Here is a 15,285-nt window from a genome sequence, read left to right on the forward strand (position 1 = left end):
AGGGTGACAGCCACGCTGCTTGGAAGAGAACTAGAACACTTCACCATGACACACTGCGGGAAGTGCTTTTACCCACAGGTCGTCCACTTATTGTGGGCACTTTTTTTTTTTTGCAAAGATTGAAAAGCGTTCTATGTAGGACTGCCACATAAACACTCCCTATCATTCACAGAGCCATTTTCTCCAGGAGAAAATGGTGAAAAAATGAAGTCTTCCATGCCGACAGAGGACTGATTCGGTATAATGGCCAGCTTGTGTTTCTCACCATAGAATTACTTAGAACAACATTAGCTATAACAACCTTATTATTTAGCAGTAATAATAACACACTGTGACTATTGTTGCTGCCACAATAACTAATGGCTGATGTTTACTGATAGTTTAAACACTTAAAAAATCTGATGAAATCCTCACACTGACTTTAAGAGACATGTAGTTATTTTCTGTTTTAAAGATAAGGGAATAGAATCTCTGAGATATTAGTAAGTTGCCCAAGAGCATGCAGGTGGTGAAGGATTCACACCAGATCTGCTGAGTACCCTAAAAAAAAAAAAAAAAAGTCTTCCAGCATAAAATCAAAGGTACCAAATAATTCAAATCCAGCATAAAATCAAAAGTGCCAGATAATTCAAATCCAGCATAAAATCAAAGTGCCAAATACTTCAAGTGCAGGTTTCCTAGCAAATCTCAAACCACATACCTTGAGAGAGTTTGGTTTTTCAAAAAGCAGAGAGGGTACTACATGGCTATGCTCAGAAAAATTTCTCTTCAGGTGAATTTCCTAAAATTTACAACAATGGATGATCGTCCAGCCTGCCCTTCCCCCAACTTCATCTGCAAACTTGACTCAGGGCCTTCAAGTCTCTTAATGTGCATTGATTATCCTATTGTGAAGGCCTAAAGGCCATGCATATCCCAGAGATTTGTCAATGACAACCCAGCCTGAGGATACCAGACACTCTGAAAAGGTGTTTTAGCTTTTGACCTCAGGCAGTCTTTATCCACCTTCAGTTTTGCTCTGATTTGTTTGCTCGGTGACTACAATTTTAAAACCGTGTTAGAGCTGTATTGCCAGGCAGCAGTTAAAATGTTGCCATCAAAACCACAATGAAGGAGAACTTTCTTCTGCTTTGGAGAAGATGGAGTAGATACATTTTTACCTTTTCCTCCTGCTAAGTGTGACTTCAGAAACCTTACTATCACATATGAAACAGAAGAAGAGTCTGAAGGTGGAGAAAAGAGAGCAGTCTGACCAGGGACTTCGGGACCTGAGGGACTTAGTATTGAGTTCTCAGGGTGTTCTTTCTGCTACTGATATCCCACACCTGGCATTGGAGAAGCTGGCCACCCTGAAACACCAACGATAACAAACAACAAAATTCCCCAACAAAAGCCTACACTCTTTAGCCAAAGGATCAGGAAAGGGGCAGTTTAGCAAGACAAAACTTTCAGACATAACTGCTCCAGTCCAGTTGAATGTCACAAAAACTTTGGCCTCACCCACACCAAATGCGGAGCTGAGACTTCCAGGCTCACGAAGCTGTGCAGAGGTGCCCTAGTACCTCTCTGAGATAAAGCAAAATAGGGAGTAGGTGCTTTCATGCTTGATGGTCAGTGTTGAAGACAATATGGGGAATACAAACTTCTACCTCTGGACATTGCACCTCTCCCTTCTGCTGCCAAGTGGTATCACAGAAAGCCAGCTGAAACAGTCAGTTTAAGTAAGATCCAGAGCCTTATAAAATCAAAATGTCCAGACTTCAATTGAAAGTCACTTACCAGAACAAGAACAAGGAAGATGTCAGACTGAACAAAAATTGACTGAATCTATGTCAACGTTGAGATAACAGGATGTTAGAATTATCTGGCACAGCTTATGCAAAAATTAACTCAAAATGGTTCAAAGACTTAAATGTAAATACAAAACTGTAAAACTTTTAGAGAAAAAAAAAACGAGGAGATGAACTTTAGAATACAGGACTAGAATAAAATAATTCTTAGACTTGACATCACAAGAATGGTCCATATAAGGAAAAACTGATAAAGTGGACTTCAGCAGTATTAAAAATTTTTGCAGAAGACTTTGTTAAGACGATGAAGAAACAAGCTATAGAAAAGGAAAAAAATATAAACTACATTCTCAATAAAGGACTAGTATCTAAAATATATAAAGAACCCTCAAATTTCAACAGTCAAAAGCAATCTATTTAGAATATGGGAAAAAAGACATGAAGAGGCATTTCACGGAAGAGGATATATAGGAGACAAGTCAATGAAAAGATGTTCAGCATCATTAGCCATTAGGGAAATGCAAGTTAAAATAATAGTAAGATATTACTACTTATCTAACAGAATGCATCCCCCCCAATAACAACAAAATCGCAACACCAAATGCTGAAGAGGATGCTGAGAAATTGGATCATTCAAACAATGCATATATAAGAATGTAAAATGATGTAGTCACTATGGAAAACAGTTGGGGAGTTTCTTTAAATACCAAACATGCAACTACTATACAATTCAACAACAATACTTCTAGGAATTGATCCTAGGGGAGCCTGGGTGACTCAGTCGGTTAAGCGTCCGACTTAGGCTCAGGTCATGATCTCACGGCTCATGGGTTCAAGCCCCGTGTTGGGCTCTGTGCTGACAGCTAGCTCAGAGCCTGGAGCCTGTCTTCGGATTCTGTATCTTCCTCTCTCTCTGACCCTCCCCTGCTTGTGGTCTCTCTGACTCTCAAAAAATAAAAAAAATAAAAAAAAAAAAGGAATTGATCCTAGAGAAATGAAGACTTATGCCTACATAAAAACTGGCACAGAAACATTCATAGCAGCTCTATTCATAATAGCCAAAATATGAAAACAACCCAGGTGTCCTTTACCTGAGCACTACTGAGCAATATAAAGAACTATGTGTTTATATATTTAATTTATGTGTATATATATACACACACACACATATACATATATATGTGTGTGTGTATACATACATATATATATATATATATATAAAAAACCTGGATGAATCTCCAAATAATTATGCAGAGTTTATAAAAAAAAAAAAAGACCGACTACAAAAGGTTACATACTGTATGACTGCATTTATACAACATGCTGGAAATGCCAAAATTATAAAAATGGAGAAGATTTGTGATTGTCAGGGTTAAGGCAGAGGTGAAAATGGGAAGGAAGTGAGTTTGGCTATAAAAAAGCCACATGAGGGATCCTTAGGGTGATGGAAATATTCTGTGTCTTGACTGTATCACTGTCAGTATCCGAGCTGTGATACTGTCCTATAGTTCTAAGATGTTACTATTGTGGAAATTGGGTAAAAGCTTTGTAATATTTCTTACAACTCTGTAATAATTTTTACAGCTGCATGTGATTCTATAATTATCACAGAATAAAAAGTTTAATTAAAAAAAATGAAACAGGGACACATGGGTGGCTCAGTCAGTTAAGTTTCTGACTCTTAGTTTTGGCTCAGGTCATGATCTCATAGCTTATGAGGCTCTGTGCTGATGGTATGGAGCCTTCTTGGGATTCTCTCTCTCCATCTCTCTCTGCCTCTTCCTTGCACACATACAACCATGTGCACACATACAAACTCTCTCTCAAAATAAACATATTAAAGAAACAACATGAAAGAACAAAATAAAAAAAAATCAATATAAAAAACCCCAAGCCAGAGCATCTGAGTGGCTCAGTCAGTTAAGTGGCTGACTTCAGCTCAGGTCATGATCTTGAGTTTGAGCTCCCTGTCGAGCTCTGTGCTGACAGCTCAGAGCCTGTAGCCTACTCCGTATTCTGTGTCTCCCTCTCTCTCTGCCCCTCTCCTGCTTGTGATCTGTCTGTCTCTCTCTCTCAAAATAAATAGACACTAAAAAAAACCAAAAACACAAACCAACAACAAAACCCAAACCTTCAAAAGAAAAATAAACTCCAGTAGTATTAAACAACAACAACATGTTTTGAGCCTTTAACATGGACCAAGTAGTGCACTAAATACACAAAGCTAACCCTATGAGGTAGGTACCATTTTCCACGTGAAATTGAGAAATCAATCACTTGCTCCTATTTGTTTAAATGAGGCGGTATGGCTATTGCATGTATTAGGAAGTTATTCATACCATCTTTAACTTAGTTTGTTAAAAGAAAGAGTTTAACTTTATTTTCTAAACTCAGAGCTTAGTTTCCTTGGGTGAATCTCAGCTCTGAAAGCAGAGAAAATGAAATTCAACATAAGATGGCCATCCTGAAACAGTCGGGAGAACTTGGTAGGAGAGTCAGAGCAGACTTTTTATGTTTTTAAGGAAAAATGTAAATTATTTTCATCAAGGGCTAGGCAATATTCTTAAGACAGAGGTTCAATAATGGAGGATTTATAAAAATAATGGCAAAAAGCTGACATTTTTGTAAATGTATGTGAAAACTACAGCATCTACTGCCATTTCTGATGTTTTGAAGAATATTCTTCATCAGATCTAAAAAAATCCACCATTCTTAGTCAACTGAATTTGAGTTTTAAATAGAAACCTCTCCATCCATCTGTCCATCCATCCACCCATCTATGTCTCTCTATAGACACACACATGAAAATATATACATAAGCTATCAGATATATTATTTCTTAATATTTTATAAATCATATTATAGTGGACTCATAAAACAGTGGACCCTGAAGGTTACGTAAAAATTACCATGTCTCATAGCTGAGGAAACTGAGGCCTCCCCAAATTAAGATCCTCACTATTCACAGTGAAAAATCCAGAACAGAAAATCAGGATCCATGACTCCTGTTTCTCGATTTCACTATTCTTACTTCCTCAAGCAATTTGATGGATGAAATGAGAATGAAACATTATCAAGAGGACTGGGGACAGAGAATCACAGATTAGTTTAAATTGGGCAAAGTGGGAACTATTAACATATTTGGTTTTCTGAAATTAAATATAACCTTAATCCATGATCTTTTAACAAACAATGCTTCTTATTCCCTGGCAAAATGAAAACAGCTTCATCTACATTTGAAATGCACACAGGCCACTCCCCCATGGCCAGATTTCCCAGATTCCTATAGTAATCCACCCTCAAAGTGACTGAAGCTTTTAGAAGCACAACTATGCTCTGTTCCATGTGCCATTTGTTTTATGATCTTACAGTGACATCCTGGAACTGGAGCCGCATCGCGGAGCCGGATGACTGAGGTCGACTGGTGATCTCCAATATGGTTCTCAGCAGGATGTCCAGCAGGCTGGCCACAATCACATCGATTTCCTCCAACACAGATTTTTCCTTAAAAGAAAGACATATGGAGTTCAAGCAACTGTGGCTTATTAAGTGTATTAATCTCTCTGCATTGGAAGTGGGGGTGGGGAAGGAGGGGGGGAGGCAGAGAACAACACATTTCCAAATCAGGAATCAAAAAGAGAAGTGGAGAACTTGACAGACCTGGACCTCACCTATGTCACCTTAATCAATGGCCTTCTTTTATAGAAAACAAATGCACAGAGAAGTTAACAGCTTCCTGAAGCATACCCAAAAGGGCTGTGCAGTGGTGCCTGAGTGATGCCAATGAAAAGCTGGGGTGATGTCCTGGAAAGCATCAAACTACTCTGGAGCACTGGCTCTGCACTAACCCAGTGTGCGACGTGGCCAAGTCTCAGATGCCTCTCTGGGTCTGATTCCTCACTGAAGGTCCCTCTTGGTTTCCCCAAGTCCTTATTTCTTTTTATTTCAGACTGTGCTTACATATACTCTTCTTGAGCTGGACAGTTATTTTCTAAAACTCTATTTTAAGTGCAAACAACTATTCCTATAAAAATGATTTTTAAAAAGCTCTACAGATGAGGTTAGCAAACAACATTCAGTATAGATGAATACCATGAGCTCCAGACTGGGCCTCATATCAGTGGCCTTGGTGGGGACTGCTTCCCTAAAGCAGAATTAATACTATCCAAGCCCCGCAGGACTTGAGAGAGAAACCCAGGTTGCTCTACTCTGACATACGTAGTGGGGTTGGATGCTGATTACGCTTGCAGGACAAAACTCTGTGTACTCAGGTTCTCTACCAATGCGATTGTCTTACAAACAAAAACTTTTACAAAGTGTGAATCTGAAAGAGATTTTTGACCACGGTTTCATGATAAACTTTCTTACAGTTCAAAGAAAACTACCAAGGTTTCCCCTCGAGAGAAGAGTTTCTGTTGTGAATTCTTTATCAGATTAAGTCCAAAAGCTGACTGCAACTTCTAAACTGAAATAGACAGGAGAGATTTTTTTAAAAAATCCTTTCTACTATTGCTGATATTTGTTTTTAGTTTTCTGCAGTGAGCTATCTCACTTAGCAAAATTACAGTAGGGGAGCCTGGGTGGCTGAGTCAGTTAAGTGTCCGACTTCAGCTCAGGTCATGATCTCACAGTTCAGGGGTTCGAACCCTGAGTTGGGCTCTGTGCTGAGAGCTAACTCAGAGCCTGGAGCCTGTTTCAGATTCTGTATCTCCCTCTCTCTCTCTGACCTTCCCCTGCTCATGCTGTTTCTCTCTCTCTTTCAGAAATAAATAAAACAAAAAAAAAAAAGAATTATAGTTTATAAAAATTTGGGAACTAGGCACAGCATAGCTATTCTTTACTGAATGATATGGAAAAGTTTTAAAGCAAAGCTATCATTCTCTCCCTGTCGTCACTCTTCAACCTAATCCCAGACCACCCTTGGGGCCTGGGATCATGGAGATTTGTAAAAATTAGTCGCCTCTCCCCATGCAGGTCTCTCTTGTTACACTTTTATACACAGAGTTTCTGGCCTTTTCTTCTCAAGTGCCAACTTTGTTCCCACAGTGCAGGGGCCCTCTCTCCATTATGTCCACCTGGGGTCCCAAGCCGGCTCACCACCGAGCCCTTCGGAAGGTGATCCTAAGTAAGAGTGACAACAACGGGGAAACTATATACCGTTCGGCAGGGAGGCAGAGGAAAAGGAGTCTCAGCACTGCCCTGTACAAGCTGTCAAAGAAGAGCAAAGGACAAGTCACACACCCTTTACGTGCAGATTTCACAACAGCCCCATGAGCCATGGACATGAACACTCAAAGTACTGTCCTCATTTCTAAGTAAGCATGTGATGTTCTTCTATTTGCCTGTATCATCTAATGCAACTGTACTGCATCAAGAATCAGGTATATCTACAGGAATTCCCAAAGCCCCTGACAATTCACTGATTATTGTTGGGGCTGAGTAATGACTGTAGTGCAAGACACCCTTGGTATCCTGGGCCTTTCCTTGGCTTCCATGATTTCTGTGGGACAGGGCCTGGACCATGGCCGAGCTCTGAGCATCGCCATGCAGCCTTCCACAAAATGGGCCCCCAAAGACTTCACTTTACAGGCAGTAATTTATTCTTACCACAGAGTATTCATCATATCAAGATTAAAGACACATGTGGGAGGCTTTGAGATTTCTAATTTTTCTCACTGGATATTCAGTTCTTTCTCAAAATACAAGTTTAGGAGGTTATTTGGGGTTATAGCAATCTCACAAGGTTAAAAAAATAATTCAGAGGAACAGCAAAATGTCCAACACAGCTGGAAGTAAAAGTGAGTGTGTTAGAGGGTTATTCTTCAGTGTGGTTTCTCTGAAAACTTGAGAATTTTTATTTCCAGAAGCCATTTGATGGGAACTACATACTATGATCTGTATTTACTCACTGAGCTGTTTTTCTTGATGAGACAAAATACGTTGCTAAGGATACGTGCGCACATGATCAGGTCCTTCTGTTCTTGCAGGTGCATGTGGAGGTGATGTAACACGACAGGCAGGAGAATGTATCTGGAATCTGGAGAGAACAGAAGCATTAGGGTCACATCTGTGGAGGCCACACCAATCTTGTACATTCTTCTCTACTCTAACTGTATTGCTTAAAGGATTAACACAGAGAGTGAAAAGGTACATGACAGGTATTGAAAAAAGGTAGCTTGTTTCCCCAACCCATGATACTTGCACTCAAGAGGTCTTTGACTCTTATACTAAAAAATGGTTATTTTTTTTAAATTGTCTGTTTTACCTCCAAATATCTAAATGGCATGCTAGCCATTTTCTGATTTTTTATTGAGATTGACCATCCACTGACTTCTTACTATAATAGGTGAAAATTTAACTTTTCCTATCCAATCTTTTCTTCTCCACAGTCTTGAAAAAAAAAATTCTATCAAAATTCCTGGCTAAATCAACAATATTCGTTGTTTGCTGCCCTTCTGATTTCCAGTGCTTTGCACATGACCAAGTTTTTGTTTTACTTTTGTTTATCTCTCTGAAATCTTTCAGGAAATTACTCCTGGTAATTCAAAATTTCATGGCTGTGTGCCTTGCTTTGGCCCTTGAAACCTACAAAAACTCGTGTCTGCGGCGCTGGAATCTTGCATTGAACTACTTCTAGGATTATTTTCTTTTCTCTCTTTTTTCTGTCCTCAGTCTAGAACTCTGACCACTACAGTGACATCATGAATCTCTTAAAGTATTTTCTTTTCATATTTTTTCCATCTTCTTGTCCAACTTATCTTCCAACTCCTGTATTCAATTTTCTTATTTTTGCTATCCTATATTTAATCTCCAAAGTTCTTTCTTATTTCCACCTGTGCCACCACACAGCTCCTTGTGCTCAGAAGGGCCCCACATGTGGCTTGACGCTCTGCTGCTCCCATCAGAAAACCCCTAATAAATTTCAAAGAGGTGTTGCAGTTTCATCATGCAGCCTTTCCTGTTTCTTTCTTTGTATGAGGTCTTTTTACATAAGCAGGTTTCATTCTTGTTTCATGGATGCACTATTTTCTCTTCTTTGGGTTAGCCGGGAGACAATTCTGTGATTTTTTTTTTCTCTTTGAATTAATCTTCTTCTTTCAAGTTCTTTTTTCAGTTTCTTCATTTTGGCCTCTGTTTTCACACTGAAGGTTTTTTTGTTTTTTTGTTTTTTTGTTTTTACAGTATCTGGTGATTGTTGTCTGTCTTTACAAGCAAGGCACTAACATGCTAACTGGGGGTGAGAGTCCCAAGTGTGCCTCAGCAAGCTTGTAAACTGGTGAAGCTTCACAGCAAGGAGGGAAGGCATTCAGATGTTTCATCAGGGGACCCCCAAATTTCAGAATCCGAGATGCCTTTTCTAGGGCTGGTCAGTTTCTCTACAGAGGAATCTTGCCAAATTCCCCTCTGGGGAGCATGAAACCATCATCTTTTAGTCATTTGAAATCAAGAAAGGAGAGGACGGGTGAGGGTGTCTTTAATTGTGAGGTCCTGTTTATGGTGTGAAGCCTCATTCTCAAATTTAGTAGGGCCTGACCTCCTGAATCTAGACACATCTCATTCACTTTCTTTAGAGAGTAAACTTTCCATTTTTGGCTAGATCGACTATTCCTTCCAAGGACTTTTTAATCAATTTTTATATTTCTAACACCCTTAATCTTCAGATACCTGGTATTTTCTTTTATTTTTCTTGGTTTTTGTAACGTTTATTTTTTTATTTGTAATCTCTACACCCAACATGGGGTTTGAACTCAAGACTGTGAGATCACGAGTCGCCTTCACTTCTGACTAAGCCAGTCAGGTGCTCCTGAATGCCTGCTATTTTCAATTCCTGATCCTTTCTGAAACCGCTCCGTGCTGTCTGCAGTTCTGTAGTGTAAACTAGCCTGTTCTTGGCTCTACTCCAACACCACACACCTGTGTGCGTCAGCCTTCTCTTGTCTGCTGTCAGCTGCCACTCATGTTTGTAAAATCTGTTGAGATTTATGCATTGTGATCTCCTCTCCCATGCTCCTAAACGTGGGAGATTACACATTTAAAAAAAATTCCTTTACCTTTATACACCTTTAGCAAATCAATTCTAGCAATATGTAAAATACATATTACCACAACCAGGTACTGTTTATCTTAAAAGGTCTGTTAAACATCTGAAAATCATACTTGCATACTTTCACCAGAGAAGAAAAATAAATGCAGCCGATTCTTGTTATTCATGGTAGTTTAAGTTCTAACAAGTCACTGGAAAACCATGAAACGGCAAACAATTAATCATTTCTCCTAGGGGAAGTATACGTGTGTATAATATACGAGGCATATCCCACATAGCTAATAATATTAAATCCTAAAAACAACTCATCCAGGTAGATTCTATTTTCTTCATTTTATAAAAGAGAAAACGAGGTTCAAAGGTGTTAAGTGACTTGCCTCAGGCCACCCCACGAAGAAAGGCCACAGCTGGGTGGGATTCAAGCTGTCAACTGTCCCCAGAGCTGAGCTTCTTGCACTGCGCTGCACTGCCCCCTACTGTCCCATCCTCTAGTTAGCCCCGCACGAGAGTGGAAGGGAAGGCAGAGCACTGCCTTGTTTGCTCTCAGCTGGCAAGGTGTGTGTTCTGCTCCTCAAATATTTCACTGCTCTGTGCATGTTCACGAATGAACATGAGAGTGTCACAAGTACTGATTTTGAGGTTACAAATACATTTTAGTAAGGGAATCCATAAATAATGAATTTTGATTGTACAAAGATCATTCCTCCGTCAACTGGAAGTCTTACATTTATCCCCCATTTGTCATTAAATAAGTATTTGAAATAGTAAGGTAACTGACTTGTGCAGTATATATTTCAATCTTTTGAAAAAGTAACAAGTAAGTATGCTTATTGTCCTGAGCGTTTACTTTTCAACAGGATGTCTGTCGTAAGCACAAAATTACTGTTATGCCTATAGTGGTATTATTTATGGATGTGCCCACTTGCAAATGTCCTAGCTCCTTTTCTCGATCTGCCTGATTTTCTTTATTTTTTATTTTTTAAAAATGTTTTATTTTTAAGAGAGAGAGGCTCCAGGCTCTGAGCTGACAACAAAGAGCCAGACATGGGGCTTGAACTCACAAACTGCAACATCATGACCTGAGCCAGAGTCAGATGCTTAACTGACTGAGCCACCCAGGTGCCCTGATTGGCTTGGTGTTCTAAACAATGCCACCTTTGCAACAATTTAGAAAGACTATTTCTGATTGATTAAAACCCATGTATCTTATAAATAGTCACATAAATTATAATTCAACTTGACTCACTCAAGAAACAATGCACAACCTAAATAACTCTATACTTGTTAATGAAATTGAACTTATAGTTCAGAAACTTCCCACAAGAAAAATTCCAGGCCAAGATGACTTCTATAAAGCATTTATGGAAGGAATCACAGAAAAGTCTACAAAAATGCTCCTACAAAATAAACAGGGAACACAACTAACTCTTTTATGAGGCCAGCATTATTGATGCCAAAATTAGTCAGAGATATTACAAGAAAACTATAGATAGCCAACTCTCATGAACAAAGATGCAAATATCTTTATAAAATTTTAGCAAAATAAATCTTGTTATATATATAAATATATATATATTTTACATATAGACACTATGATCAAATAGGGTTTATCGTGAAGGCAAGTTTGAAAGTCAATCAACATTAATTCATCGTATTGACATAAGTTGAGAAAATGAGCAAAACTCAGCATCCACTCATGATAAAAACTGTTAGGAAGCTAAGAATAGAAGGTAATTTTCTCAAAATAATAACGAGCATTAATGAAATGCCTACTGTTAGCTAACATAATCATTAACAGTGAAAGATTGAATGCTTTCTCCCAAAGATCAAAATTAAGGCAAGGATGGCCAACCTCATCAACTCAATTCAGCATTGTAGCAGATTCCTAGCCAGTATAATAAGATACGTCATGTATCATAAAACAATATATAATTCTGTATCCTAATAAAAATCATAGAGCATGCAAAATATTCACAGCTGGGAAAGCACCATTATCAGTGTTTGCATGACTGGTTTATTAGTACAAGAAGGTTTGGCACCATAGGTTTACCATCACAACAAACTATACAAAGCACAGCCGTTCTTCATTTTCAGCAACACAGAACATTAAAATCCAAACTTGTGAAATAATGCACTGCAGGCTGCCTTTCAACAGTAAGCCTGACCAGGAAACTTAAATACTTATTTATAAATCAATAACTTGACAAAAAGAACCAAGAAAAAGAAACTAACAAATTACATGACAGGAGTCACTGACTCGTGATGATTAATTAGAAAGGAAGATAAAGCTTATCTGGTATGTTCTGCAGCTAGCAGAATTTGATTTCTAAAATTCAATTTGCTACCAACTGTTAAGAAAATACCTACTGCAAAAAAGCAAGTCAGGTAGACAAATAATTCGTGTGTGGTGTGCACAGAAAGAAATACAGGACTACCTACATTGCTGATTTGGCTTTTCTCCATTACTAGGGCAATGTCAGCCAATGCAAATGATACAATTGGTGGGGAAATGCCAAACAAGCTGACTGGTTAAAATGCTAATTCTTACCTTTAAAAGGAAACACCTGGACTTATCAAGCAGGACCCAAGAAAAAAAGAAAACCTGTAGCTGTACACTCACTCACTTTCCATACATCTAGCAATAGAATCTGTTATGCAGTTTCTGTCCTTGAAAGGGTCGACACGCTCATATTGTACATTTCAGACAGAGCTCACTGTATTATGTGTCTCATGGAGCGTATAAAGGAGTGACTCTCATTTACTTTTTATTTTGGCAGTATACACGTGAGTGGATAAAGCCAGCTCCCATTAGTAATTCCCAATGGGTGTGGGGCTAGGAAGAAGCAGCAGCTATGAAATGCTGGTGGTCACCAATAATTGACATAGCAACAAAACTTGCAAATGAGCCTTTCGTACCCAGGGAGTATGTTCTTATGCAGACAATGTCAGGATCACAGGGGAAAACAACAGTAGAGGCCTAGAGTGATGTCTGAGTGTGGTTTTTAGAGCTCACTCACCAGATTTAACCCCACCCTGGACATCTCCACCCTGGGGCGCCCTTCTAAGGCTCAAGAGATGTGATGCACCCTTGTTACTTCTCTCAGCTGTGCTCTGCTTCTGGTCTAGGCTTCCCACAGCCCAAGATGTTCTGTTGTCAAATTCATGCTCGTCCTTAGCTCAGAAGTTGCTTTTCCAGTAAGATTGTTTATGCACATCATTTATTCTATACTGACTGCTGCTCTATCCTGATTCCTAATGTGTGACTCGGTACATAGCATTCATTCATGAAACCTCTACTGAGGGCCTACCATGCACCAGGTACAGTTCTGGAAGCTGGAGCTATCACTGTGATCAGGATAGATCAAGTCCCTGTACTCTGAGGTTTTCCTTGTAAAGCAAGGGATGAAGACGGACTTTAAACAATTAAAATCCAATTCTTTCTTTCAGTTACAGCCCTAACATGTGATCCAAGAAGCAGATAGCAAAATAAGCATGAGAAATATATTTTGAACTCAAGAATTGAGTGAGCAAGGCAAACGAGAAATGCTTCAGAAAATGTGAGTTACTAAGCCAAGGAGGGTGAATGGGGATCACCTGGGATCAGAGAGGGGCCGGAAAGTGTGGGTTCAAATAGGGTGAAGCACAAGGAGATGGGGCCAGACAGGTGGGTAGGGTGAGGTGACAGGGCTCAAAAGATCAATCTTCTTCTGTGTCCTCAAAACAACACAATGAGAGGATGTGAGCAAGGGAGGTGGGAGCGACATCATCTGGTGTGAGTTTCTATAAGGGAACTCTGGGTGCACAGATGGATGGGCAATAGGAGAGGGAAGCAAGTCTGGACACGCCTGAGGGCATGCAGGCAAGGCGGCCATGTGGGATGGACCTGTGGCTGGTCATGGGGAGGCACAGATGTGGGACACCGTGGAGGCCCAAGAGTAGTCTGGAGAGGTGGAGATGAAGGGCAGAAGGGAGAAGGTTTCAAGGACCGCTCAGAGCTCCCAGGGGTTGGTGCTGCCATATGCTGAGACGGAAGGAACAGTCTTAGTGGGAAAAGGAGTTTGAGGAGCCTCTGAGATATCCACGTAGAGAAGCCAAGGACAGATGGCTACTCGGGTTTGGAGCCCAGAAGGAGGTATCTGGCCTAGAAATACAAATGTGAGGGTGGCTTCAGCACATGGACCACAAACTGAGGTGAAGCGTGTAGGATGGATCCCAAGGCTCTTTCATGCCTCCCTACTGCACAGGACCTCCTTCCCTTCCCACATCACAACTGCTACATCTTATCGAATCATAACTCCTTGTTCAAAGTCAGCTTTCAGGGTAGACTAACAGCAGACTAAGGGCAGGGGCTGGATGTTTCACTTGCTACAATATCCCTAGCATCATACCTGCTGTGGGGTCTGCCTACAATACTAAATGAATGAACTTCCCCCATGAGTCTGCTGGATAGGAAAAGCAGCGTAAATGGAGCCCTCTGTGTCTCCATGTTTTAACCTGGCTTAAACAGGAAGTGAGGCAGCACATTCTCATGGTCTAGCTTGCAGACTTCCTCTGCCGGTGATCGCCCTGAGCCACTAGGGGATCGTAGCTACTCCCCATATGTCAATGAAGATTGGGCAGCTGCTTGTAGCAGTGGATACAAAACACAATCCAGGCCCCGTGCCCCACTCTGAGAATCAGTGCAGATGTGGACGGGTGATGTGTAAGAAATGAGAAGATACAGTTTTCAACCATTCCCAAGTAATGCGCTAACTCATGCCAATCAATATTAAAGATTTCAGAAAAAAAGGAAAGAACACATTTTAAATTGGGTCTTGCCACTTACAGTGATTTTCATGCAAATAAAACTGAGCGTCAACTATGATTTTGGTGACGCTTCCACCTTCCTCTCCAACAACTATATTTAAGATCTACTCTTCTTGCTATTGCCAAAGTGGTCTTCTTTAAAATTAAGACCCCTTCCTGGCCCTCAGGAAACAGGAAGAATTGTGAGGAGAAAGGGAAAAGTGAGTTGTCCAATTTTCACACATTAAATGTCTGCTTAGACCCCGGGTGACTTAGATGTCAAATACCAACCTATGTTGATTCCACTTCTTAGCTATGGCCTTCAGGTTTGGCCAGATGCCCTTGACTCTGACCTTGGGATGTGACTAACATGGCTAATTCTGCCTGGCTGTGTAACGGCTCCAGCCCTGAAGCTGCCCATGGACCCTTAACTCAACCTGGCTTGAATCTTCCTATGACCTTGTTTTTTCTTTCCTGTCTTTGGTATTCACTATGGGGTCCCTCTTACTGTCTCTTCTCTGTATTAGTTTTTAATCTAAGCTCAATCAGTAGTATTCTATAATCATTCTGTTTCATATGCATGCTTCCTCTCCTTTTTTTCTCCTTAGGATTTATGATGGTTTTTAGGGGTCAATCTGACTATGCTGTGGGATGCCCAGAAATTTG

At 40.0% G+C, this 15,285-nt stretch overlaps 1 protein-coding gene across 2 annotated transcripts in view; it reads right to left on the bottom strand.

Annotated features, from left to right (window-relative positions):
* The window catches only part of DOCK4 (dedicator of cytokinesis 4), a 422,569-nt gene that overhangs the window by 97,880 nt on the left and 309,404 nt on the right, over window positions 1–15,285 (bottom strand). For both annotated transcript variants that reach the window (XM_039256914.1, XM_039256913.1), the window contains exons 24-25: window positions 7,700–7,827; window positions 5,160–5,294 (exon numbers count right to left, since the gene is read on the bottom strand). In XM_039256914.1, the coding sequence (XP_039112845.1) occupies window positions 5,160–5,294; window positions 7,700–7,827 (263 nt within the window). The remainder of the gene's footprint in view (window positions 1–5,159; window positions 5,295–7,699; window positions 7,828–15,285) is intronic.

This window comes from Hyaena hyaena, unplaced genomic scaffold (genome assembly GCF_003009895.1).
Source record: "Hyaena hyaena isolate Hyena2069 unplaced genomic scaffold, ASM300989v1 scaffold_594, whole genome shotgun sequence".
Classification (NCBI taxonomy): Eukaryota; Metazoa; Chordata; class Mammalia; order Carnivora; family Hyaenidae; genus Hyaena; species Hyaena hyaena.